We start from the raw sequence: 26,673 nt of genomic DNA, 5'->3' as shown, positions 1-26,673 counted from the left end.
TGCCAAACTGTGTCTTTTCATTAGAAGTGTGTAGAACAGTAGTCGTAATTGTTAGTGTTGCACCGTCTGATCACAACACAAACTGTTCCATGACGCTAACCACTGAAATACCGTTAGTATTGTGTACATCTGATCCTTGATTAACTGCTATACTGACAACGTGCTATTTGCAAATGTTGGATGTTATATAGGCAAAAAGTACCTGCTAAATTAAGTTAATATACTGTAAAATGTACAATAATGGGAGAATTGTGGAAAGCACGTCCAATCCAATACATCCATGGTCTTGACCTGGAGCACTCAAAAGCCCAGCCCTGTGAACTGTTTATGTTGCTGGCTGGACAAACTATAAGAGTGGTTTTGACCTTGTCGACCCAGCTGACCCTTCTGCCATGTCCTTTAATAAGTGTTGCACTCCACTGTGGCAACAGAACGGTCGACATTATGTCAAGGGCAATTAAGGTCTCAGTGCACCTGACCCTGATATAATCTTCTTTGAAAGGAGCTCCAACTGTTTGCTGTGACTAACAATGATTGCCGTGCTTACTGGGGAATCTATGAACAGAAAGAAGGGTTTATTGGGCCTTTTTATCACTGCATGAAGTGGGTCTCAAGAAGAGGTAGATGAAGATTCTACGCATCCCAAACACAACACACCCAATAACGAGCTTTGATCTGCGCTTGAACATTGCCTGCTTTTACATTACTGGAGTGATTTTACCCAAACATCAACAAATGATTGCCTCACTCCAAGAATTAAGCACAAATGTTTATCGTTTTTCCCCCCAAAACTGTTGCTTTGATAGTATAGCATAACTGATTAAGTGTTACTGACAAGCAGACCATCGTCAAGTAAATCTCATCACTGCGTGCCATTGTGATACAAAACAGGTTGCAGTCATGACGCCAGCAGACCTTCACATGACACACATCTATAGGAGGACAGCGAGTGCTATCGTGTGAGCAACCTCAAATCCACCCCTCCCACACCATAGACCCTAACATTGGGCATTGACCATGCCTGGGCCTCCCGACATCCCTCACCACACGCACAATACACCACCTCTGCACCCCCCATCCGGGGCTCCTAGTGACAGACTGGCCTTGCATGTCCACTAACGGTCACTTTAATACGCTGGAGGTCAAAGGATTAGTTCCTAGGGGTCATCTCCAGACCCCCGATTTTCCAATATGAACCCTACAAAGAGGTCAGTGTCCAAAGGCGTGGGGCGCCCCCTCCCCTTCCCGAAAAAAGGAACCTGACCCAACACAGGCCACAACATCACACGTCTGTCCTCCAGCTACCCCCACCCTACCCCCTTCCCCTCCAAGCACACACACACTTACCCCTCCTCTCCCTGTTACCCAACCCCCCACCCCCCCATTAGGGCAAGCTCCCCATTCCTCCTTTATCTCCGGGGGCAGCGTAAGTCATGCAGAACTCACGAGTGAACGCGCTGAGTGTGAGCTCATCGGATTAGACTCCCAGATAAGGGCAGGGCAGGCTGCAGAAAGAGCCAGGCCTGACTGGCCCGGCTGCCTGGTTGGGTCTGTCTTCCAGAGTCCTCATATTGCCCAGGCACAGGCGCTTGGAAAGACAGTAACTGATGGACAGCCAGAAACCTACCAAACCTTCAAACTGGAGCAATGCTGTAGACACATGAACACTCACGTCCAACAGAAAAATTGGATATCTAGTGTTAGACTTCTTATGATGCTTTACTAATAACACCTGCCATTCACAAAGAAAATAAATGTAAACATTAAAGACATATTTGCTGTTTCAAGGCAGTTACTCAAACAGCCTCAATGCTTGAACAGACACCTCTGTTTGTCTGGGAAATTCCAAAACAAGGTTTAAATATGTGTTGAAACCACAATGTAATTTGGTTTGGTGAGCTAGCATATTAAAAGATTTGTCTCAAACAGAATGAGAGATTGAATGACTCACTTTTGTCAGATGTCAAAGGTGTCCTGATGATGGTGCATCATATTTCTCTGGCTTTGCTCTTCATTCTTTGTTCCACCACAGAATGAAAGGACAATCTGAGGCAAGTTTGTGGAATAACACAGCCTTTTGAAGTCTATGGCAGACCTATGTGGCAGGCATGCAAAACATGCAGGGTATGTGGCACAATTGTGGAGATGTGACCCCAATACCAACATTACAAACTGATACTTCTGTACATATACCCTCACCCTGTCAGTCAGTATCCCCCATTATAACTGTTCTGACCAGGCCTGTTGTATCTTAGTCAAGGAAAAGGTCCTTCTTTCTGGAGGGCACAGTCAATGTGGGAGTCTTGGCCAGGCAGTAGCAGCAGTACAATGCAGATGGCTGTGCAGTGTCTTGTTTGGCAGTCTGCTCTGGAGGTGGCTGTAGGGATCAGTGGGTAGCAAAGGCAGTACGAGAGACAGAGGAAAGAGACAAGAGCTGAAAAGCATGAAGGGGCTGAGGTCTTGTCCTCTGAGTCGTGACCTTTGTTCTCTTCAATGAGGGTTTATGTTCCACCTCCCCTCTCTCTCTCTCTCTCTCTCTCTCTCTCTCTCTCTCTCTCTCTCTCTCTATCTCTCTCTCTCTCTCTTTTCTTGCTCTTTCTTTCCCTTGCCTGCACTTGCCAACGAGGCAACGCGGCCTGACCTGGCCTCAGTTCCACAGTGGATCTCCTCCTTATTTAGGGTTGCCACCTTTGAGTTGTGAAAAACCGGGACAATCTCGGACAGAATCTCGGACGACGGCCGGGGGGGCTGGAGGGGGGGGGGGGGGGGGGAGTCAGTGGATGGTGGGTAAGCTTTCGTTTTTCTGCTACCAATCAAAAAAAAGTATACACATGGCCAATCTTCGCCGTGTTTGACCTCTTTACGTACACAAAATTGGATATTTGAACATTACCAGGAAGAAAGTAGAACAGCAGCAGAAGGAAATTCGGTTTTATTTAAAACTGTGAAATTCAAATTTAGAAACACATTTTCACAAAAAAATGATCCCTCCACCGTATTGTACTCCCACTTCCAACTATGCTGCGTTTGTATAACCTATCAGCTCACATTTTAAGTAGAAAGCTCAATAACCTTCTTGTGACAGAAAGTTCAGTCTTAATTGGTCATAGTCAGACTCTGATCTTGACCTCACACAGCCATAGCTCCGCCCCTTCTTTAGCCATCCTAGATTGGGGAGCAAGGTGGGCTGAGTGATGGGGACTGGGCCAAAGGAATGGGGGCAGGGCTGAAGGAATTGGGGGAAGGGAAGCAGGGATGAGGGCAGCCAAAGTGTTTACCTTTCTCAGGTTTGTTTGAATACTCAGCTTCCGACAGTCCTCTTCTGACTTCCTCCGCAGTATCTGGACAACCTGGGTTCCTATAACCAGAACTCAGAATATTCATTTGATAATCAGGTCAGGTTACTTACATATGGGAAACATAGCTTAGTGAAGTCAGCCACATGCAATTGTGTCTGTTGACGGAAAACTTTGAGAGATTAATGGACAGGGCACTAAATGTAAGAAATTGTGTAGGCCGCCAGTCCATTAGTCACTGCCCCTGCATTAAAACACCTGTGGAGGAGAAGGGAAGTTCCCCTCCCTCAGCCAGGAGGTCAGTGCTCCGAGCCTGGGAGAGACTTCCATGTGATTCTCTTTATTATGTCTGACTATTGCTATTGTTATGGATCATTTCCCACACTTTCTGCTGAACAAGGCAGTGTTATCATGAGCAGGAGCATATACAATACTCACACCACACAGGGTCCTCTTGGCTTTCCCTGTTCCTTTTTCTCTGAAAGTTTAGATTAGAGTGAGGGGTGTTTGGGTTAGAGATACTGTATTGTAAACTCTTAATACACAGAGGGAACACTTAGACTGTCCAGAGCAGTACACAAACAGTACTAGTTTCTAAATACTAATATTTGTAAAATCTTTTTGCATTGACTTTATCATGTGCACATATTCTTCATGGCAACCTTTGGAAATGTCATTGTCTTCCAATTTCAAGGCTTGTTCTAACACTGTCCTCGGACTAACTCTCTTTGTTTCTAATCATTCTCTCTCCAAGTCCACAGTATGTTTTGTCATTGATTTACAAGATTTGATGGATGTACTAAACCCAGTGCTTTTCTTTCTGTGTACTGTAATATTCTCCATCAGACGTATTATTATCTTCCAAGAATAGAGAAAAGAGACACCATAATAAACAATATACCCACTGATAACAGAGATTGACTAATGACCAGCAGAACCTTAAATTATACTAATCCCTAAATTGAAAATGTTGGTACTCTGCTCAAGGACACTACAGCCACCGTCATACAAGTGTTTTGTTTCACTCGAAGACAACAGAAAAAAACGACAACTTACTTTACACCTAATTTAGTACACTCAGTTGTGTACTTAACACGTGGTAATGGTTGTTTTGTCAACACAATGCAGTCCTTTGTCAGGATGACTACTGCAAGGAGCTAACAGTACGATGCTGCGCAGGCCACAACATGATCTTATAAGCAACGCTGTAGACAGTGATTCATTAAAGGGCTTCAGAAACACTTGAGACTCCCCCTATATTTATACTTAATAGAAACGAATACTCAGAGTAAGTTGCTTAGCTTTCTCTAAAACTGCTTTTAAGGCCAAAACGTCACCTCATCATAAATCAGTATAATGCAGGTTACCATGAGCCAAGACCTCCCTGCTTCTTCCCCCAGCCGAGTGAGCCTGTCGTGGGACTGGATTATTTATCGGCCTCAGTGGAGAGCCACTATACATCCAGCCTGACGCCTCTACACTAGGTCATGCTCGTACCACAGGTGTGTATGTATGAGTGTGTGTATGTGTGTGTGTATGTGTGTGTGTATGCGTGTGTGTGTGGCCAATCGCAGCATTTATCACGCCACTGCAACATTTCTCCATGCTCTGCTCCCTCTGTAACCTCTTTTGTCATCCTTCATTACTCAGAGAGTCCTGTTGGAGAGGAGGCTCCTGAAAGGCTTCCCCCCACCCGCCGCACCATCACAGGCTTGGTCTGGGGGAGACCGCAGCGGCCCATTAAAGAGACAGCTGTCACAACATCCATCCGCCGGAGAGGTGTCATTCTCCCAGTGTCCAGAGTTGTTCTCGATTCGACACGGTCCATGTCACAGAGAGAGGTTCTTAGAAATGGTTTCACAGCACATCATTGGGTGAGGGACCTGTTACATTACTGGCCTCAAATACATAACCTGTAGTTTTTTCACACACCATCCCTGTCGATATAGTTCACAGGTTCAAAGAAGCTACTACTAACCAATGAGGCTAAGTCATTCCGACAGAGCAAATACAGCTGAAGTTCCTCTTGGATCAGTTGGTCAAAGACTGATCTAAAAATAAACCAACCAGCCATTGAAGATGCCTGGAGATAGCCCCTGCTGTCATAACACTGAGGCTTATGAGTATGGTGCAGATTCAAAGCTGTTTGCCATCCCAGACATGGACAGGAAATCCCCAAGAAGGCGGATGAAAGGATTTCATGCATTTCAATGAAGAGTGGACGATCACCTGGGGAGGGACCGACATGGGTGTTGGATAGGGGTGATACGGGTCTGTCCATACACCCTGTCTGTGCAGTGTGTATCCCCCTTAATGCACCCTGCATGGTCCACACCCTAGGGGCCTCTAGTAAGATCAGAACAATCACGAAGAGCGACAAATGAGGGAGACTGTGGTGAGAAAAGTATTGAATTCTAAGCGGTATCTTTGTTTCCGACTGGGGTCATGGGGAAGTGATTGTGGCGCTGGTTAGGCATTACACTGTGTGATGTCAATGGATTTGTTTCCCCCCTGTTGTCCAAAGCAACTATTAAAGTCTGAGTGTAATCTCTGTACATCTTATAATTATATCCCAGTAATAATGCTTCTCTTTTGACACTCCAAGCTGAGGAACAGACAAACAGGAGGATATGCTTTGCTGTTGACTGTTCTTTTGTCAGCAGCTTCTGGAAGCTCTGATGCTTCTCGGGCTGGTCCACGCTCAATGATCCTGCCTTTTATTTGGGGCCAAAAAGCCTCCGCAAACACTGCAGTGAGCGTCCCGATTTGATTATCGACTCTTTCTCTGCCACACTCCCTCACATGTGGTTTCACCATTGTATCACATGTGGTTAACCAACAGAGAACCAATTTGGGTTCAAGCTTAAAGCACATAAGAGGGTCCAGCTCCCGTTTCTACACTTATTGTCATCTGCTTGTTAAAAAAAAAAAGACCCAAAGGCATTAAAGTCCCACAGCCTGTCATTATATTCTGTGCGAGGGTTTAAGCAGATGCTTTATAGAATGAGGTGGTCCCTATAGCATGCTAGCCAACATCACCTTGTGTCTCTCCGGTCAGCAGTATAACTAGGGCCGAAGACCAAACTGATGTTCTAAACACTTCATAGTGTACTCATTATAATTATTTGTCTTTTGTTTTGATCAGGCAGCCATCGCTTTACTGATATCTGATTCTACCAACATTTTCAGTTTGTAAAGATGGAGATTGTGACTCATAAATTCAGCATGCTATTTACAGTACACCTTCCACATGTCTCCGTTTCATTTCTTCCACCCTTTACTTGAACATATGTTGTTTGTTTTTTCAAACAAGGAAATCAAGTCATTAGACATTCCTGTGGTAATTCACCACGCTGGGTTCATCAAGAACACACTTCAATTTTGTAACTGTGTAGTTACTGTGGTAACAATGGGTTAAAAGCATGAGTAATTTTTCCTGTGTTTAAAAATAGACAACCAGTAATTATGTCTTCAGATTAGGGTGTGTTCAATGTAATGCAACACTGTCAGGCTGTCAAGGAAAGGTTTTCCTTAACGCCTGAATGTCTACGCAACAGCCGGGAGCCTTCTGCATTACAAACCAAACTGATCATCTCACAAAGGGCATGCCCACAGAATCACCATGGCCTCTAAACTGTTTTCCAACTGAGGCACCTTAACTACCTTATCATGTGCAGCATACAGGAGCAGACATGCTGCAGAGGATTTCTTTAAGAACAGAGGGAAGGGCACTGTGCCGTAGATAGCCGACTTTGTTCCATGGAGGGTGTTGAATCACTGAGATGTCGAGGGGTGTTTTTTTGTTTTTCGCCCTTGTGATGCCTGAACAGTTTTTATCGTGATCTTTCAGGGTTACTCAGGGACAGGTGAGAGAAAGATAGCACTGTAACATTGTGTTCATTATGATGCATAAGAACCCTATTTTCCTCTTGGACGGACTGCCATGCATCAGGAGGTGCCTCTGTTATGGCCCAGAGCAGGAGCTCCAACTGAAACCTTATCATCATGCAGCCATCCAAGGGACAAAATACTAACTGAATGAATACACAGAGGCAACAGCTGTAAAAGAGAGGTGCTTTTTCTGACAGTTACTTCATCATTTTCACTTGATTGTATCCATGTACTTGTAGCTGACTTTACAAGTTTCAGAACACCTTTGAGAGAATCAAAAGGCACGGTAGGCTATCTGTTCTAAAAAAAAAAATAAGAAAAAGATTTGAAAAAGAATAAATAAAAATGATAAAATCACGACCATGCTCTCTATTTGGAAATGACATGGTACAGGTTCCACAACAATGCGTCCTCCTCCGGTGAAAATCTCAAACTGTGATTTACCTGATAATGTTGGCGGTTGACCTGTGCTGCCCTGGATCAGGCTTCCATTGCACTCTTCTTTATCAGCAGTCCCAGGCCAGTTCCAAGCCAAGCCTATGTGTTCAAGGCTGGGTCAGCCATCAGGGCCAGGGCCAGGGACGAGGGGTTGCAGGAATGTGCTTCGTGGTGGACACAGCCATGACGGCCATGATAGATGACGCAGTAAAACACACACAGGCTACAGCGCTGCTCTGAGTCTCCTCCAGCCCACAGGGAGAGTGATAGTCTAGATAATTTGACAGCTCTCACTTCCACCGCTGCTGAGACAAATGGTGCGCGAAGCCATGAAATTAGCCCATAAACCAGGCCACAGAGGTTTGGAAAGGGTCCTCTGATTCCTTGCAGGATTAAGCCAGGAAGATCAGGAACAGGCGGAATGGGGGTTAACAAAATAACCTTCCACCAAACTTATCAACTGGTCTTGTATGGCGTGCACAGTGAAGACTGCTGTTTGTTATCGACAGCTGGTCTTCATGACAATAGAGGCCATTCACTATTATGGATAAAGAAGAAAGCTGCCTATTTAGATTTGTGATTGTGAGGCAACCATTTCCAGCTCAAGTTGAGTCACAAGGAAATCAGGTGGTAAAGGCCCAATAGATGCCCTAGAGCTGCATGTAGCCCAACGTCACTCCGACCAACTGAAATATGGCAAGACAGTGTTCAACGAAGATCATCGGGTAATTAAACGTCAGATCGATGATCAGTTTGGGGTTCCGGTCTTCAACTGAGAGTAGGGGTCAAGGCCACTGTGTGTATACGTGTGAACCTCACTCTGGTGTTACTGGCAGGACGGTGAGCTTTGGCCTGGCCAAGGGATGAGCCATTGTTGGCCCTGGCAGAGATTAAAGACCCCTGGGGCCCTGGCCCACAAAGGGGGCTCTGTTACCCACTAGAGTGCTCATTGTTGCCAAACATTACCCCTGGTCGCGGCATAAAAAAAAAAAAAAAGCATGGCAGATATGGAGCATGCATAATGCTGAGCTAAATGACAGCTGCTTAGCTGAGACAATTACTGCATGTGGCATGGCTTTTGCTTGGCTAGCTGCGTTTGGCGCTTGTCCTCTTCCTCTTCTCATAGGCGCACACAGCCATGCTGAAGGGGACAAATTTGTTTGGGATCAAATAAAAATGTCATGGTCAAAATGGGTTTGAGCTCACTTTGTTCTCAGTTTAGTCACGTATTTCTGACATGAAGGGGGTGATGGCCATGAACTAGATTTGACAGTTGTCGAGTTTCGTTCACTTTAATTCATATGCTAACCAAAACATAATTACAGATGTTTTTCATGTAAGAATTAAGGAAAAAGTCTGTTTTGGGTTTTTTGCGTGGGGTTTAAAAGCACATTATTTTCTTACTTGACATCAGGACAAGATTTTTACATCGCAAATGCTTCTAATAAGCCTCAAACCACAAAAAAGACGAATGGGGTCACGTCTACAAAGAGCAATAATCTTCTTTTCTCTCAGCCAACGAACACGCCTGTCAATTGGCCCCATTGTCAACATTCGTTGGGATTGCTTTTTTTAAAGTGTCAAGATCAAAAGGTTTGTCTTACAATACACACTTCTTATTTTAGCTGAGGCACCCATAATCTTTTAATGTACGAAAGCAATTATAGTAATTAAGGACAAGCTGTACAACCCCAAGGATCTTAACCAAGGCTTTGAGGAGTTAACCACAAACCCCCAAAAAACAACCACCCGTAACTAGAGATAAAGAGGGTTGTATGTAAATATGAGCCCTTTGTACAAGAAAGCAGCCCAGCGAACTGGGCTGAAGAGCCTCTTATCCTTTTACACAGCACAGATAGAAAGATAGAATTAAAGAGAGAGCCTGTAGTTTAGAGAGAAAGGGAGAGAGGTGGAGGGAGATGGAGACAGAGAGAGTTAGAAAGAGAGAGAGAGAGAGAGAGAGAGAGAGAGAGAGAGAGAGAGAGAGAGAGAGAGAGAGAGAGAGAGAGAGAGAAAGAGAGAGAGAGAGAGAGAGAGAGAAGAGGGGGGAAGGGCGAAAGATGACAGACAGAGAAAGATAGAGGGGGGGAAGAAATCACATCAAAAAGTAGACATAACTTCAATTATTTAACACACAAAAGCTAAGGGGTTAAGTAAAGTGGTTTCTTCAGTCATTTATCACTATAACAACTAACTTTTAATAACATCAGTTCCTTACCAAAACAATTACTTGAAAATAAAGCATTTTTTTGTGTGTCTTCCATGTAGAAGTTGAGTTGGCTTGATGCTTGGTACTTTGTAATATCAAGGGAAACAGTCATGATCTCAAACACATATCATGGACTTTTTAAAGTGACCATCTACACACAGCTAACCCCCGGGCAGAGAGGAGCCTGTCCTGGGTGGTGGTTGCCCTGGACAGAGGGTGGACAGCTTGTTCAGTGAAAGCCCAGCTTGCTGGCTGGCCAGCAGGCTGGCTGACTGGCTTGGCCGGGGTGACTTGGCCCTCTCCTCATTGTTCCCGGAGCTTGGTATTCCCCTCGCGACATGCTAGGCCTCTGGAGGATGTGCTTTTAGGATTCCAGCCCCCTCCCACCACCATCCCACACCCACTTCCCCCATCCAACTTAATCTCTCCATCTCCCACTTCTGAATGGAAACACTTATTCACAGAAATAATGTAGGGGTGAAGGGAACGTCTTTTTAAAATTGGAATGGGAGCAGAGTTGCTTTTCTTCTACTTTATTTGTTCTCACTGTAGATTTAATCCACCTTTACTTTTCTCTATGTCATTTTACCTCTCTGCCCCCTCTCTTTCTGCCCACACTTCTTTCCCTCTCTATCTTTCTGTTTCTGTTTCTTTCTCTATCTTTCTCTTTCTATATCGCACCATTGCCCTCTCTATCGTAACCCCCCCCCCCCCCCCCCCTCTCTCTCTCTCTCTCTCTCTCTCTCTCTCTCTCTCTCTCTCTCTCTCTCTCTCTCTCTTTTCCTTTCTCTGTGCCCCTTGCTTGGCTGGCCAGCACCTTTTCACTCTCAGCCTGTGGAATTGTACTGTGCATGTCAAGTGTACCCCTTGTGAAAGAGCGCTTAGATGAGAGGTGCTTTTCAGGTCCCAGTCCCCTCACCTTTTAAAAGAGACAATGGAGCTGTTTTTCATGTCCAGATGACGGCACTCTCAGGACTGCTCGCCTGCACGTCGCAGTGCACTCAGGTCTCACTGGATGACCGCATCTTACACCAGTCTGCCCTTGACTAACCTCTCTCTCTGAGACTAATGCTATGCTAGCCTGCATTGTATTGTACTGTACTGTACTGTGAATTCTTCATTCATCAACTAAACATTTTTACAACATTGTACCTGTTGACAACATGTTCAAAGTGGCCTAGCTGTCTTATCTCTTGTAATGTCAATGCCGCCTGTGAAGGGAGAGCCAGTGGCCAGGGGGAGTCCTGCCCACCATCCACTCTCTCATCCTGTGCCAGAGTTTGTTTATTTGTATTGGTTGGAAGTCCAAGACCGGCCTGGTGTGTGTCAACACCAGCTGCCACCGCGGCCGCCTCGCAGTACGCTAACGAGAGCGGAGCCAGGACAGATTAGAGGAGACACCTTCCAACATGTCACTTCCTGAATTGCCCTCTTGCAAAGCGAGAGTCACAGTCATTCCTACAATATCAACCAACTCATTTCATTTACTGAGTTGAATGAAGTTTTGTCATACTTTAGGGTCCTCTTGTTGTGTTTGGCAAAAACAATATATGTGCATATGCAACAAGTTTTGCTCCAAATGATAAGCTTTGATGAGACATTCCTCTATGAAGAGAAAGGATGATCCAAACATAGACATCATGTTTGAAAATCTTAAATTTAAAATGAAATAGATTGGGATCACAGAAAAATACATGAATAAACAGTTTCAACTTCCATCCGTCCACATGAGAACAATAAAAAGCCCAACATCATTGTCTGTAATTCCCTCAGGAACATCAATGGCATGGGTGTCGAGGATGTTGTGTTTTCACTGACATACAACCAGGCCCTGCAGCCTGGTAGCAAGAACATGCTCTAACATCCTTATCTGAACGCCTAAGCGCCGAGCTTTAGAGAGTGACTTACGGGAGGTTTTAAAAACACACATTTAAACAATCTGGGGGATCGGCGTAAGCTAGTGAAGGCATTTACATTCCCACCACGGGTTTGAGTAAGCCCCTTAATGATAATGCGCCATACAGTCTGGCCTCACTACCGCTGGTCCTGCCTGCCTGCCTCCCTCCCTGACTGATGGAGTCACTCAAACCAGCAGATTAGTCAACTGCACAGGGGCCTTGACCTTCCCTCTAATGTGCCTGTAATTAACATTCAGAACCAGCGGCCACTCCCCCACACCCTACCTCCTCGACTCTTCAGGCTTCATCTCTGGCCCTGCCTTTCACCTCACCCCAAGTACTTAGTGTTGGCATTTGCTATTTTGTTCAGCCTAGGAAAGTTCCAGTTTCCGAACGTGTATGCAAAAGCAAAGTCAGTCACCCCAGCCACAGAATGTCAGTCACCTCAGACGCAAAGTGTCAGTCATTCCAGCTGCAGAATGTCAAGGTAATCTTCAGGTGCTGGAGGGAATGCTCGATGGTATCTGAGCTGACTTGCTGACATCACTCACTAATACACCCTGCGTTACACAAACACAACCTCTAGCCGTAATGCCATTAACACCTTTCTACAATTCACACTCACACACATGTACACACGCGCACGTGTGCAGGTGCACACACACATACAGCTAGCGGGTTTAGGTAACTGGCTGGCTGGCTGGCTGGCTGGCTGGCAAGCTGACCGGTGGTTGCCTTAGAGCTACATTATAGCTGGTTAACCGGGCATCTGACTGGTTCACTGGCTGGACAGCTGACTTACTGACTGTCCTTTTTTGATTGTTTGGTGAAGCCCGAGGCCCACTCTTCCCTGTGTGCGTGAGAGACAGCATGACTGGGAGTCTGGGAGTCCTCTCAGTGAGTCATGAGGCTTTGAATTCCCCTTCTCTTCTCTGCCTCTCCTTATCTTGGCCTTACCCCAACTTAGCTATTTACAGGCAGACAGCAAAGCATCTGTCTGGTTGTTAACCATTCAACGCTCCACCCCTCCATCCTGCCAGACAGCCACACAGCCAGAGAGCCAGCCCGGAGATACGATGGAGCACCTGCACTCTGACTCACGCAGATCTGCACTGGGGCCTGGCTAGCCATAGAATTACGACTGGCTGCCTGTTTGCAGAGAGCACCAGAAAAGATAGGCGTGGTAGTGTATGATGTGTTGTTGTGGTTGGCTGTGTTGCTGTGCGGTGTTTTGACATTGATGTTGTGTCATGCTGTGTTACATGTTGTACCATTGTATTATTGAAGTCAATACGCCAAAGCACTGTAGTTCATTAAATAGATTAAATAAATTACCTTCCTAGACAAAATGTGACTAATCCATATGGCTTGCTCCTCTGTCCCACCCGAACGCAATATCTTACCTGTCATGGCGAGGAATCCAGACATACTTTCCCAAGTACTAGGATCTGGAGAGCCCAGAAGTGTTAGGAAAACGCGTGAGGCATTTGAGTGTGTCGTTCAGAGCTCTCCATTACTCATGGATGATAATCCTGCAGGTCCGCTGGCACCAGACAGACACACCTTGTGGGAGAGGAGAGGATGAGGAGGTGGATATTTCTGTAGAGTAGCTACGCTACCATAGCTAGTTATAGTATTATAGCTAGCTAGCTCGCTCTTGTGCTCCTCTCTGGCCCCAATCTAATCAGGGCACAGGCCTCTCAGGCCTTACCTCAGCTGATACACATGTGGTCAAGAGCAGGAAGTGGCTCAGATAATTAAGGAGTCGCTCGCGGCAAAAATAACAATGACGTCATACTGATTGACAGTCACAATATTGTTTTAAGGCAGCATGGAATGTGGATGGGGAATACGGTGGCATTCTTGATAAATCAATCAGGAGAACATTATGGGAAACAACTGGGAAGGACACTCTTGTTCTTGTGAGTGTTTGAGTTCACAGTGTTCACAGTGTGTGTAGGCTTACTTGTTTCTATTTGTGTATGTGTGTATGCATTCGTGTGTGCGTGTGTGTGTGCGTGTGTGCGCACAAGCAAGAGCCAGTGCCAAAAGCTCCTCTCTTCTTGAATAGTAACCTGTGCTGTGGTTGTTGGCACTGTCACAGGAATGTTCAGAATTCACATGAGAACATCAACAATAAAAGTATTTAGAAAGACATTAAATCTCACACAATGGATCTTTATTATAACAGGTACCTTTGTTGTGTTCCTTTGCCTGGTGGTACCAGTCATACTTCTAGTTTGTAATCTAAGATGAAAAGAACATGGAAAAACTCAAGATGGTATCGTGACCTTTTGCCTCATCCAAGTTGTTAAAAAATCACACACTGTGTGTGGCACAATCGCTTCCCTGATCCAGAGCCAAGACTGTGCAACTTTGTGAACTGAAATTCCTGTTGATCAAAACAAGATCCATAAATGCAGTCCACACCCAAAGGGAAGCCTCTGCTATCTACTAACCATCCGATTCTTGAATTCTCTCTATGATATCGTTCTCTTCAGTTTTTAACAATGCTGGCTGAATAAAATGAAATGATGTAGTGGCTACCCATGAAGTTATCTGAGTTCCCTGAAAATAAAGGTCGAAAGTAAATGTTCCTATGTCAATGTGGGAGCCAGTCATGTATTGGAATAACAACATTGTTTTGTTTGACCACCACACTGAGGTTGTCTAAACTTGAGGCGGTGACTGAACCAGCTAGCCTGCACATGTGGTGTACAGTATCGGTGTTAGTCAGAGGGCAGGAGAATGGCATTATTCAGTTTCTTTATCATCAGTCAGCAGCTCGTCCATTATTTACATCCTGCGCCTCTGGAAGGACCAATAGCACTTTCCCATGAGGTCATAGCCACCGGGGTGCATGGGAGAAGCCACGGTACAGCTCTCCACATCTGCAGCGCTGTGTTGACACTGTGGGTTGAAATTATCCTTAGACATGTATGTGTTTGGATAATCACAGCAGAACATTCCAAACGTTCTCTGCCATAAAGGAGACAAGTATGCTGTGAGAAAGAATTGTGAAGGAATGGTCACACCCCTCACATGAACTGTGGTAATAGTCTCTCTCTCTCTCTCTCTCTCTCTCTCTCTCTCTCTCTCTCTCTCTCTCTCTCTCTCTCTCTCTCTCTCTCTCTCTCTCTCTCTCTCTCTCTCCCCCTCTCTCTTTGTGTCTCTCTCTCTATGTGTCGCTCTCCTACTGTCCTCTTGTCTCCTTCTCTTCATGTCTTCCCACCACTGGGATCAAATTGCCTGACTCTTCTGTACTGTACCATCCCCATCTCTGAATGCCTTTCTTTTTTAGAAATGCATCAACATGGAACCACATCCCACCCTCTCACCCCAACCTTTTTATCTTACCTGACGCTGCCTCTCTCTGATGGCCTCCTGCTCCTCAACAAAGGATCCTCTTTCCTTTTGAGGGAGTTCTGTTGCATCTTGACTTCACTTCACTTAGTACCTCCTCCCTGCATATTTGTGTATGTTGTGTTTTAGGTTGGGGATGAAAAGGCCCACAAGGACAGAACAATGGGGCACCTGCCAGAAGAATGAGCCCTCAGACAACAAACAGCTGGGCCAAGGAGTCACACACACACACACACACACACAGAGGCACACTGATGGCTAGCTTTAAAGTGGTCAGAAATTATCCTCAACCACACCTTACATCCCCCTCACTGGAATTTCCCCTTACACATACACACACACACACACACACACACGTATGCACACACACAAACATACAAATGTGCCCACACACACACACACATGCTCCACAAAGGAAAGCTGTATTTGTCTTCTTTGAGTCAACCTTTCACCGGTGAGGTCTGAATCATGACATTCACACATGGTATTTCGTAATCACAGCCATCTATGAGCTATCGCACGCACCATGTCACTTCAATGTAGACAGAAACGACGTTCAGGCGAACAAAACACAGACTGTTTACTCTCGAGTTCTACTTTTAACCGAAACGAGTGCAGGGGACATTACTCACCCAGAATGCCTTTCCCTTTTAAAGGTTGAAAAAATCCCATCCTGCCAGGACACTACTGCCATGGAGCTAAATTTAGCTTGGCCGGTCAACAGGTCCCAGCTAACAACAACAAGATGTCCAGAGCCGTGGCTAACATGGAGCGTATTTAGGAGGCTGGGGGGGTCGGAGATGAGGTGAGTGGGTGGAGGGTTGGGGCACCTCTGTCAGGTCTCAGAGTCATAGTGAATGTCCCCCCCCCCCCCCCCCGTCTCTGTCTATGTGGCAAATTGGACTATCAGCTCTTTCACGACCATGTCCGCAGATCCAGCAGGGCTTCCAATGCTGAGGTGATCCCTGCTTGGCCCTAGCCACTGGCTGACACAAACGAGGGCTTTGTAGCCCCAGAGTGTACCTTAGTGCTCTGGGAGTCAGGAGGTCAAGATGGAGGAAGGAGGGCTAAGGCTAGTGGGGTGAGGGGGTGTAGGCTAGTGACAAGGCTCTGGTTGTTTTTCTGCCAAGCGAACAACCTTCACGTTGTGGAAACACCAATAGTGATGTCAACCCCCACCCCTTCCCCCAAAACACACACACACTTCCACAGTCCCACACTCCAGAACAAAAAAAATAAAAAATCGAGTCAGTCGATACACTGATACTGATATCATACACCTATTAACCCTAACAGGAGTTTACTTGTAGGCAAGCTGACAGTTTGATAGTCTTTTAGCTAGGAATGGTAATCACAGTGTTGGGATTGAGTGTGGTGGAAACAGGGAGGGACAATCTTCACAAGCAATAATTATGCATTGGAAGCTTATTGTTGGATTAGTAGTTTATAAAATTGGAAAATAATTTAGTTAAAGGATTTAGTGTACGCATATGATATGCTGGTCACACAGAGTTACCTTTCACCATTACAATGTTTGTGTCCATTAGGCCTACGTATTCATCTCTGTGTGAGTTGATGAACTTTTTGCTAATTAGCGAACCCAAGTATGCTTTCAAGTTGCAAATCCCTTTACTTTGCCATAATCTCCCTGTGAGCATGCTTGCAGCTCCTTGGTGCAGGTCGCTCCTGGTTCCTCAGGTCAAAATGTCATTTGGATTTTGAGAGTGAGGTAAACAGGGCTGGAATAAGCCCCCTGTCTCAACACAGCTAGGCTAAGTCCTAAGAATAAGATTGCCATGACATTGACCTGCCCTCCAGTAGAAACAATGAGGTGCTCTCTGTTGTGCAGCTCACAGTTCAGACTATTTAACCCAGGAAATGTTTTGGTAAAAGTAGTGGTTTATTCTAATAAAAGTGAAAATGTATTTGAGGAAACTGAATTCTAGGCCGTCAAATGTTACTGTTGCTAAACCAAAAACTCTTAACATGCTGGTTTAGCATCTCTTTCCACAAAAGAAAATACTATCTACTCAATCAGCAAATGCTTCTCAATCACATAGGCAATGAATAACCATGATTTTATGAGTAATTGCAGTCAAAGAAAATTTGAAGAATGAATCTTATTGTTGTGATAAACCAGTTGACCCAGCTGTCATGACCTTAACCTGCTCCTGCTAATAGAACTGAGAGAGCAGGGGACAATGTTTGTTTAAGTTGATATCCAAGGGTTGGAGAGGTTGTATGCCTGTTTGTGTTTAACACGAGACGTGTGTGTGTGTGTGTGCGTACGTGTGCTGATGTGAGTGCTTGTGAGTGTGTGTGTGTGCCTGTGTGTGTGTACTACATGGCCTGCAGCGCTGCCTTGCTGTCATTAACATTCCTGCTGTGTAGGCTTAGCTAATAGTGAAGTGGTTGACAAGACAGACCGAGATCTCTCCCTTCTGCAATGCTGAACAGACCGCCGACACTATGTACATACTGTAAGGGTGATACAGCATGGAAAATTGAAACTCTTTAAGACAGTCTCAACAATAGTCGAGGGCGTCCCTCTGCTTTTACTGATCACATTCATTTATCACTGATGCCGGACTTTCTCTATCTATCTCTCTCTTTCTCTCTCTCCACCTGTTATGTGAACTATGTGTTTTTGCCACTCTTCTATGTCTGGGTGCTGACTCACATAGTTAAGCGTAGTTAAGTATTAGGGTTGAGAGCTGTCCCTCCCCAACATGTTATTTGCCCAACAGGGATATCTCATTCACCTGGAAAATCCTAATGGATGCATTTCAGGCAATTATCCTTGCAGTGTTTTCAGAAACACGTGACTTGTTTTCATTGGTTTGTGTGCTCGTGTTTTTATCGTTGCTGGACAGCAGATCTAGCAAAAACACTTTGGCTGTTGGTAGGTGTGCAGGCCCGTTCTGTTTGTTTAGGCTTATTTGCACATACTCATGTCATTTTGGCAACCCTGCAGCTGGCTTGAGAAACAGCAACAGTTTGATAAGACTTGCAGGGAAACCTGTGCTCTGATGTAATAGCACCGTGTGGCTGCACGCAGTCCCTGCAGCTACCTTGTTGCCCTACAACACAACACAAACAGTGACAAGGGACCCAACCTGGCATGTGTCTGTATCTGTCTGCATCAGCTGTATCTATGGAAGCCAGGACCTGAGTCGTGATTGTTTGTCAAAGCAGAACGTTTTCTAACATGAAGAAAGCCAGAAAAACATTTGAGATGACAACGTAATTCAGAGTAAGAATTTATTTTAAAGTTACAAAATATTTAAGAAAACATCTTTTATTGACATAAACTGTACAGATGACAATTTATTTGACTAAATGATTCTGAAACAGGAACTAAAAATAACTTTTATTAAATAGAAAACTGAAAAAATAGAATTAAAGATGAAAAATGAAGTGTGCCACATGTTTATTGTACAAAATAGAGAAAGACAATAGAGCTAAGAAATGGAATCATATTGTACCCTGATACAGTGATTAGGCCTCTTGAAAATGATCAACAGAATTGTACACAATAACGTGATGGCCTGGCCATCTAATTATAATAGCTAAGATCTTGGCCTCTTTGGTTCCATTATTAGGTAAAATACATTTTAAACAAAATTCAATTTATTTCTATAAAAATAACTTTTCAATGGCAGTTTTGTTTAACTAATCCCGCAACTTTTCAGTGCAAACATCATAACAATCCTTCGCTTTGGAAAGGAAGCGAAAGATCACATTTCAAGTATTGATAAGAGTTAAAGACTAGAGAGGAGGGCGTTCAGTCGGGTAGAGAATGGATATGGGTTACTATACATTGCATAGCTCACATGGCACTTATCATTATGACAGGACACTCAGTACCCTTTTGAAGGCATTTCAATATGCAAGTGCTATTAGAGGGTGCATTTTGTAGTTTCTGCAAGTGCTGCACTGCACCTTGACCCACCGGGGCCGTTTGAGAGGATTTCCATCCATGTCCGCTGTGACAGAACAGACAGAGGCTGTGGCTATGTTCTCTGTATGTGTTCTAAGGATTTAGCACACGAGTGTGCTGTCCACAAAGGTCCATCTTCTCACCTGGTCAGAGAACAGCACTCAGACAGGCAGGAAGTGACAACGAGGCCCAGTCTTGTCGAAAAAACAACAATCACAATGTTGTGTTTGTTGCTGGTCAGGGTAATCCCGCAAGGCATTAAGCGCTGCCAAAAACGAATTCCGCTGGACTGGCCAGCATCTTTACAGAGCATATGGAAGTGCTAGTGTTCTGAATTGTATAAACTGATGAATTACCATTGCTTTTTTGAAAGTCCTGGTTGTGCCAAAGTACTGAGGAGCGGAAAGTTTGATCCTGTCAGTTTCCTTAAGCGCTTTCCATCTTCATTAGAGGAGAGGAAGTGCCATTATTTTTGACTAGAAATGGCAAACTAGAAAAATATCATTTGGTGATAACCATTCCCTTCTCATCCCGTTTCTCTGCGTTTAAAGTTCTTAAAAAGGAACGGACAAAAACTGACAGAGCAGCCGAAGCTGTACCGCCAGATAAATAGAACAACAATACGTGGATACATGTGTTCGTACCTGTGTGTGTGTGCGTGTGTGTGCTTCCATAAACTATAGATATACTGTATATGTGAATGGTACAAAATGTCCTTTTGCACAACCGTTTGACCATCGTTTTGACTGCGGAGTTCCCACGTGGCTCAGGCACAGCCGCACTCCTCGACGATCATGTTGGGCACGTCGCGTTTCACAATGTTGTACTCGTCGTCGAAGTAGAGCATGGACATGGTGCTGAGCTTGGTGGGAATGCAGCAAGAGTTGACAGAACCTGGGCTCATGCCTCTCATACGGTACTGGTTGACCACCGCCGTGTGGAAGGAGGACGCGGACCCCGGGACGCCCGCCATGTAGGCCGGGCAGCTGCCTTCGCAGTAGTTACCGTAGTAACCGGCAGGGGCTATGATCCAGTCGTTCCAGCCGATGAGGCGGAAGTCTATGTAGAACTGCTGCCGGCAGCACAGGCCCCCACTGGTTCCGTCGCACTCGAGCCCCCGCTTACGGATGCGGTGCTTCCCTTCCACCTGCCGCGCCCGCACCACCAGGAAAGGCCTGTGGGACGGGTCCCCAGCGTCCACCAGCACCGGCACCACGGACATAGCCTCACAGCCCTCACATCGCACCTCCAGGTCCTGCCGCCGACCGCCCTTCCCAAACAGTGCCCTCACTGCCTCTGACAGAGGGAAGGTGTGCCAGCCGCTGCGCTTCAGGTCCACCCGCTTCTCCACCAGGGTCCAGCGCCCTCCTCCGCCTGGTCCGCCCACAGTCCCTGACTCCTGGTAGTGGACCTTGACTGTCACCTTCCTCCTAATACCCTTTTCTGGGCCGGCAGGAAGGACCCGAAAGAAGAGCCACAGGCTGGCTTGGGATACATACAGGTTCTGGCTCCCCTCGTTGGAGATCAGGAAGTAGAAGTTTGACTTCGATGATGCAATATCATCTGTTGGAAACAGAGACAGAGAGATACGTTTTAATAAGTGGCTTATCATGGAAGTCATGTGTTTTATGCAAACATTCACAGGACGCATCTTTTGGCGGGATTTCAAGTGTTTCAACTTTCCCGATTTGTTTGCACACACACACACTTCATGGATATCTGAAGTTGGAAGCAGCTTTGTCCTTCAAAAAGCTGTTTCTCTTTTCCATCCACAGTGTCACATGACCCCTGAAGGGCCCCTCTGATAGGTTAGCTTTGATGGGCCAGTTCTGGGAGCAGGCCCAGTTGGCCTGAGGTCTGAGTTTAAAGCAGCAGGATTGGGGTGGAGGGGGGGGGGGGGGTCTGTGGGGAGGGTGTACACGACCAGGGCCCCGGGGGGTTCATTGAGTTTGCTTGTGAACACCCTGGGCTCCAGGAGCCGTAGAGAGTGACAGCATAAAGCCTCCTGTGAGGTATTAGGGGACAGCCGTGGCACAGGCTGGCATTGAGCGCGTGGCCCTCCACGAAAAGCATGAGGAGGGAAAATAAAAAAAGTCAATTTACATGACACTAGCCCACTTTCTAAACAAGCGCAACAAAGAGATTCCAAAAGCCTGAGGCGTGATGTGCTCTCTAAGCTGCATCTTTTTTTAGTCTGATGTCTTCCAAATTACTCAGAGAACTTAATAGGGTCTGTGGGAGAAAGACTTAGTCCAATCTGCCTGTTAAAATGGGCTAAATTACTTTGTTTGCAAACTGATTAGTGTGTGTCAGTGTCAACAGCTTGCCACCAAGGATGACTCTCTTAAAGTGACCCCATGCCTAGTTCTCATGTAACAGAGTCCCTGCGCATGCATGCACACACACACGCGCGCACACACACGCACACACACACACACAAAGGCCTGTTCAGACTAGTTAGGATTTCTTGTATTCTGACTACAGTATGAGCCGGGAGCCAAAGTACCACACATCCACACACATGCACTAAATCACATGCACACACATGTGCACACACACATGCACACGCACGCACACTACTAACACACAACCAGCCCTGGGGAACTAAATACCTTAAGATTCACCAATTTCACCATACCCTCAGGGAACAATAGAGGTGTGTTGAAAAGTTGTGTAGGTTTTTTTTCCTTCTTGAAAGCCATCTGAAGTGTACAGATACAAAAGCATTGATTGAATAACAGTTTTCGCCTGATTTAAAGTAACTGCTGTCATGGCCCTGAGGCATGAGCACCTAGCCTTGCCTCATTCACCTCCATGCCTGCTTGCTTGCCTCAACAGCTCCCTTTTAACAACAGGGATCATAAGCCAGTGCTTCTCTACCTGTGTGTCCTGGCTGACAAATGTGTGCACCAATTAGGTGCAGGTTAGACATGGTGGTCTGATTGTCCAAAGACAGAGTGGCCTGGACTGCTATTATAAAAGCACTGAACACAGCTTGTCAATCTGCAGCCTTGCTGAGGCTGTGGAGTACTGTTTTATGTGGGGCTGTTCCTCAATAAATCATCAGTCAAAGACTGTAAGGGAATGAAAAATGACCCCAGTTAAAGAAAGGGGCGTGGAGGGAACTGTGGGGGGCGGGGCAGGGCAGAGCAAGGTAGGACAGGGCCGGATTCTGAAGTGGAATGAAGGTAGATTGATTGATAGCAATAGCATTTGTATTTGCATTGCTTTGCAATTGTCATGTACGTAGCATTTGTAGCCTATGCCACCCAGCCAACATGCAAACAGCTTCTTTACACTCTATGTTTTAGACAAATTGCTGTCTGTTTACTATAGCAGCTGAGGTGTGTGCCAGGGTGAAAGAGCTCCTAGGTTGAAGGGCTCCGGGGGCCGAGCAGGTTAACACTTGGGTCGGCTCGTAGATGGACAGAGATGGGGAGACAGGCAGGCAGAGACTCAAGTACCATAGACAGACAGAAAGAGAAACAGAGAGAAACAAATACATATATATAGACAGACAGATGCAGAAGAATATTCAGACTGACAGAAAGACAAGTCAGCAGATAGGATGGTTGGGAATCATTTCACCCTAGTCCTCTGGCCCGAGTAAATGCTGCAGCGAGTTGGAAAAAAATAAAATAGCGAAGAGCTGCTACTCTGACTCCAGTTTAGCGCTGAGCTGAACAGTCAGACAGGCTTCCCTCAAGCTGGGGTTCAACAATCAACGCGCCAGGAAATCAAGACAGGGAGCAGGAATGTGCATGCGTGTGTGGGTGACAGTGTGGCAGGGTGAGTTGGACTTCTCGGCAAATCAGCTGCTTTGTTGGTAGAGGACTCGAGTTTGCTGTTGTGCTTCCAAAGATTGAAGGATTCCAAGTGTTTTTATTAAAGGCTTTATAAAACATGCATACGGCATTGGACCGCAAGGGCAAACTAAGAAGAGGCTGAAATCCACACTGGGATTTAATGTGGAAAGTGTGTGGAGTGGATCCAAACAGGGCATGACTGACAGCTCTTCATGAAAGCATGTGTCCTGAAGTCAACCCTGCGGCCCCGTGAGGACAGGGCCACTCTTAATGACATCCAATAATGATGTCTTAATTCCGTGTCTTGGACCAGTCACCGGGAGTTCAGTGGGTACGAACGGCTATACCGACAATCGAGATGCACACATTCACCCCCCTCTGCTCCCCCTGTACTCTGCTCCGCTCCCGTGGTTACGGGACACCGAATCCCTCGCTGAGGGCCCAGGGGACTGTGTCAGTGGAGACGGGAGATTGGCAGAGTTCCTCACCTGTGCCTTGGCAACCCACTCTCTCCTGCTTTTTTCCATTCTGTCTCTCTCTCTCTTTCTTTCTCTCTCTCTTTATCTATGAGCCTGCTTTCAGAGATATGAACTGAAGCTGCCTCTTACGTGATAAAAACTATACTCACCCCCCCCCCCCCCCCACACACACACACACACACACCCACACCCCACACACAGAGGCTGGGCCTGACACTCCAGAAACATCATGTAACATCTACAAACACCCAGCTCCCTCTCTGCAGGAAAGGAGAGTGCTTTGGGGGGCCTTGTCCCTGCACCGTGCCCTGGCCGGCAGCCTTCGCTCTGGGGGTGAGAACCAGCTGGCCAGGAGGCAGAGGGGGTCTAGAGAGCAGGGACCCAAGCCAGTTCCATGGTACAATGCTGCACAAAGGCTCAAAGGTGTTGTGAATAATAGAGAAAAAAAGCTAAGGGGCCTGGTGAACCTTCATATGACAAAAGCATTCTTTAGAAAACTGCAATATGGGCACAGACCCCCCCCCCCCCCCCCCCATCTGGACACACAACAACTCAAATGGCTCATGCATTATTCTGAGAAATATCTTTAGGTCTTGTTGGCTGTTTTTGTTCTTCATGTTGACATATTGGGTTTAAGACGGACTCTCAGTGCTCGCTCAATAATTGCCTTACTTTTGTTCCCCTGTCATGAGTGTGCTCAGATCATTCCTATTGGAAGGCAGAGCTAAGTACCCATCCAAGCTAATTGTACCTTGCAACGTACTGTGGAAACATTGGATGAGAGGGCCTATTTGATCTCATCCAACTTTGTTCCTTAATTGTATGCTTTCTCTGTTAAACATGCCAAATATGTAGTTCTGACCATACAACCTGACAATTGTTGGATTAAAACCCAGTTGATATATTTTAGGAATGTGTGTGTTTTTGTCTCTGTGTGTGTGTGTTTTGCCATGCATGGGTGCATTTGAGTGTATTTGTTTGGAAAGAAGGTGGGGGATGGAGAGAAGTTTCTCTCTGATTTCCAAGATTTAGCTATTAAACAATACATTAACCTAATCTTAGAGATTCTATAAAGTATCTGTTGAGAGATTTGAGAATCTTAAATTAATGTTTAGAAATGTTTTCAGACCTCCAAACAACATAGTGGGTTTTCAGTTCTCTTATATCAACTGCAATTCTTTAATTGAGCTGTTAACCTAACTGCAATAACCTCACTACACCACTAATACAACTCAGAAACGCCATGTTTTCAAAATTACATTAATATTAATGCAAACTGAATTTTAGTTATCAAGCAAACTTTCGCTTATCAAGCAGGACATAATCTTAAAGCATGCAGCATGCACACAAGTCAACTTCTGATAGAAAACGGATGTAATCAGAGAATGAATGAGAGATGGTAGGTAGTATTACCTGCTTCTGCAAAACTGATGATCTCCGAGGTCTCCTCTTGCACTTCGTTATTGTAGGCAGCTTGACCATCAAGGTTCGGGATCTCAACCCTTCCATCCTCGCGTAATTTACCCGCGTGCAGCCTCCGCAGCGCTGTTACCATCGCAGCCTTTGGGATGGGATGAGTGATGTTGGGTCTTTCCCTCATTTGTAACCTGTTCAAGATGTGCCTTTTCACGGCTTCTAGAAAGTCTATGTCCACTCGTCCCGACTGGTCCGTCTGTCCCAAGCCACAAGATGCGCACGACTCCTGGGACACTGTTTGAGTCTCTGTCCCAGTCGCCAAGATACAGCGGACAGAAAGTATGCAAGCCACTAAACAAGGCAAAGTAAAATTATAACTTATCATTTTCTTTCTTAGAGAAGCAAGTACCAAAGCACTCTAAATATAATAGTGTTGTTGAATTGATTTTCTCGAAAAGTCTGTACAATACAAGTTTTAACGCTTCTTTAACATCCCTTTAAACGTCCAGTTCTGTCCCGCAAAGCCCACTTCAACCCACGTAGTTTGTAGAGATTGGGTTCGTCCAGCAAGGAATACAAAAGGAATGCAAACGAATATTGATGAACACGAAAGACATCCAATTAGTCCAAAATATAACAGCGTTACCATGAGAATAGGGCTAATTCATACATCCAGTCATTATCTATCTTCTTAACTTGTTATCCAGCCATACATTGGTCATTATGTCCCAAAATGAAGTTCACCTCTTGAATGAAGCACAATTCCAGAGGTGCTGATAGTTTGCTGCCGAACTTGAAACTGTGGCTCTGCAGTAGCGGAAAGGTAACTGGAGAAGACTCATGCCATGTAGATGGATTAAAACAATTGATGCTTTAGAAACCATTTAAAAGTCACTAAGACATTGAGTAAATTAAACTCTTACTTTATACCCAGAAACTACAATGTGAAATTATGTATTGCTTCTTTTCAATTAAATCTCTACTTTTATTTATAACTTGCGGAATCCCGTTCTTATTGCAATCCGATGAATACATCAGTGTTTGATCCCTCCAGCCTTGAAAAGCGACAGAGTAGTTTCTTCGATGTGCTTGTTCATGGACAGCGCTGTGCGTCCTAAAGATGCTGTAATCTTAAAACCCTATTCTCCTTCGCAATCACGACACGGAGGCACCGCACACCGAAAGTTTTTATACAGGAGTTGAAACCACGTGGAGAATTCCACCAACTGGACGCAAGGGATTATACCTCTCAACTATACCATCATAAGAGAACGCTTGAAGAAATAGTAATTTGCCTACTAAACAACTATCACATTTAGTCCTACCGGAAAACACAACAAGCCTATTTTTTAGACTGAATGCCTTCGACAGCTGTCCTAGTCCTAATAAGTGCGACAGACTGATTTGAATTCAGCCGAAAATATGACGTAGCCTAATACAGCCTATACGTCTATGTACCCTAGGAGTTTTTTTTCTTAATTCTGTGATTGTTGATTTCATCCACCCTTTGCAGTTTCTGAAAAACTCTCCCAAATACATATAAACACACACACACACACATATACATGCACACACCTGAAATGTGTTTACATCTTTATGTTATTTAATACATTTCTGAGGCCTGAAAGTTAGTTGGTTGAGGAGGTACACAGGTTCGTAGTCCTTTCAGAATCCTTCATGACAGGCTGCGTTCATACGTGAAAAGATAGGAAACAGCGCCACCCTTTGCTGAACAACTTTCATCACATAAGAAGTGAAACCACATTGTAAAATATGGAACCCATTTTTCCAAATTATTTAGAAATTTACCATATCTTCTTAAAGTATGACCGCCTAATATTGACAAAAGGAATTGATCACTTTTGCAACTCTGTCACAAAAGTCTTTCCAGTTCCCATAGATATTAACCTCATTGAGAAAACAGGGACAAACTCCCT

General features: G+C 45.3%; 1 protein-coding gene and 1 long non-coding RNA gene across 2 annotated transcripts; both read right to left on the bottom strand.

The window, feature by feature from the left end:
* Window positions 1-2,915: 2,915 nt before the first annotated feature.
* On the bottom strand, window positions 2,916-15,137 carry LOC124485968. Its single transcript, XR_006958104.1, has 5 exons — window positions 15,090-15,137; window positions 13,928-13,979; window positions 13,136-13,295; window positions 3,735-3,774; window positions 2,916-3,358 (listed from the first exon to the last, which is right to left on the bottom strand). It is a non-coding gene; the product is annotated as an uncharacterized LOC124485968 (long non-coding RNA).
* Window positions 15,138-18,342: 3,205 nt separating this feature from the next.
* inhbb (inhibin subunit beta B) lies at window positions 18,343-26,098 on the bottom strand. The gene is made up of 2 exons (XM_047047379.1): window positions 24,734-26,098; window positions 18,343-20,598 (listed from the first exon to the last, which is right to left on the bottom strand). The coding sequence occupies exons 1-2, from the start codon at window positions 25,119-25,121 to the stop codon at window positions 19,802-19,804; spliced, it is 1,185 nt and encodes a 394-aa protein (XP_046903335.1). The 5' UTR covers window positions 25,122-26,098; the 3' UTR covers window positions 18,343-19,801.
* Window positions 26,099-26,673: the final 575 nt, after the last annotated feature.

This window comes from Hypomesus transpacificus, chromosome 23 (genome assembly GCF_021917145.1).
Source record: "Hypomesus transpacificus isolate Combined female chromosome 23, fHypTra1, whole genome shotgun sequence".
NCBI lineage: Eukaryota > Metazoa > Chordata > Actinopteri > Osmeriformes > Osmeridae > Hypomesus > Hypomesus transpacificus.
This window is presented reverse-complemented; position numbering and strand designations above follow the sequence as displayed.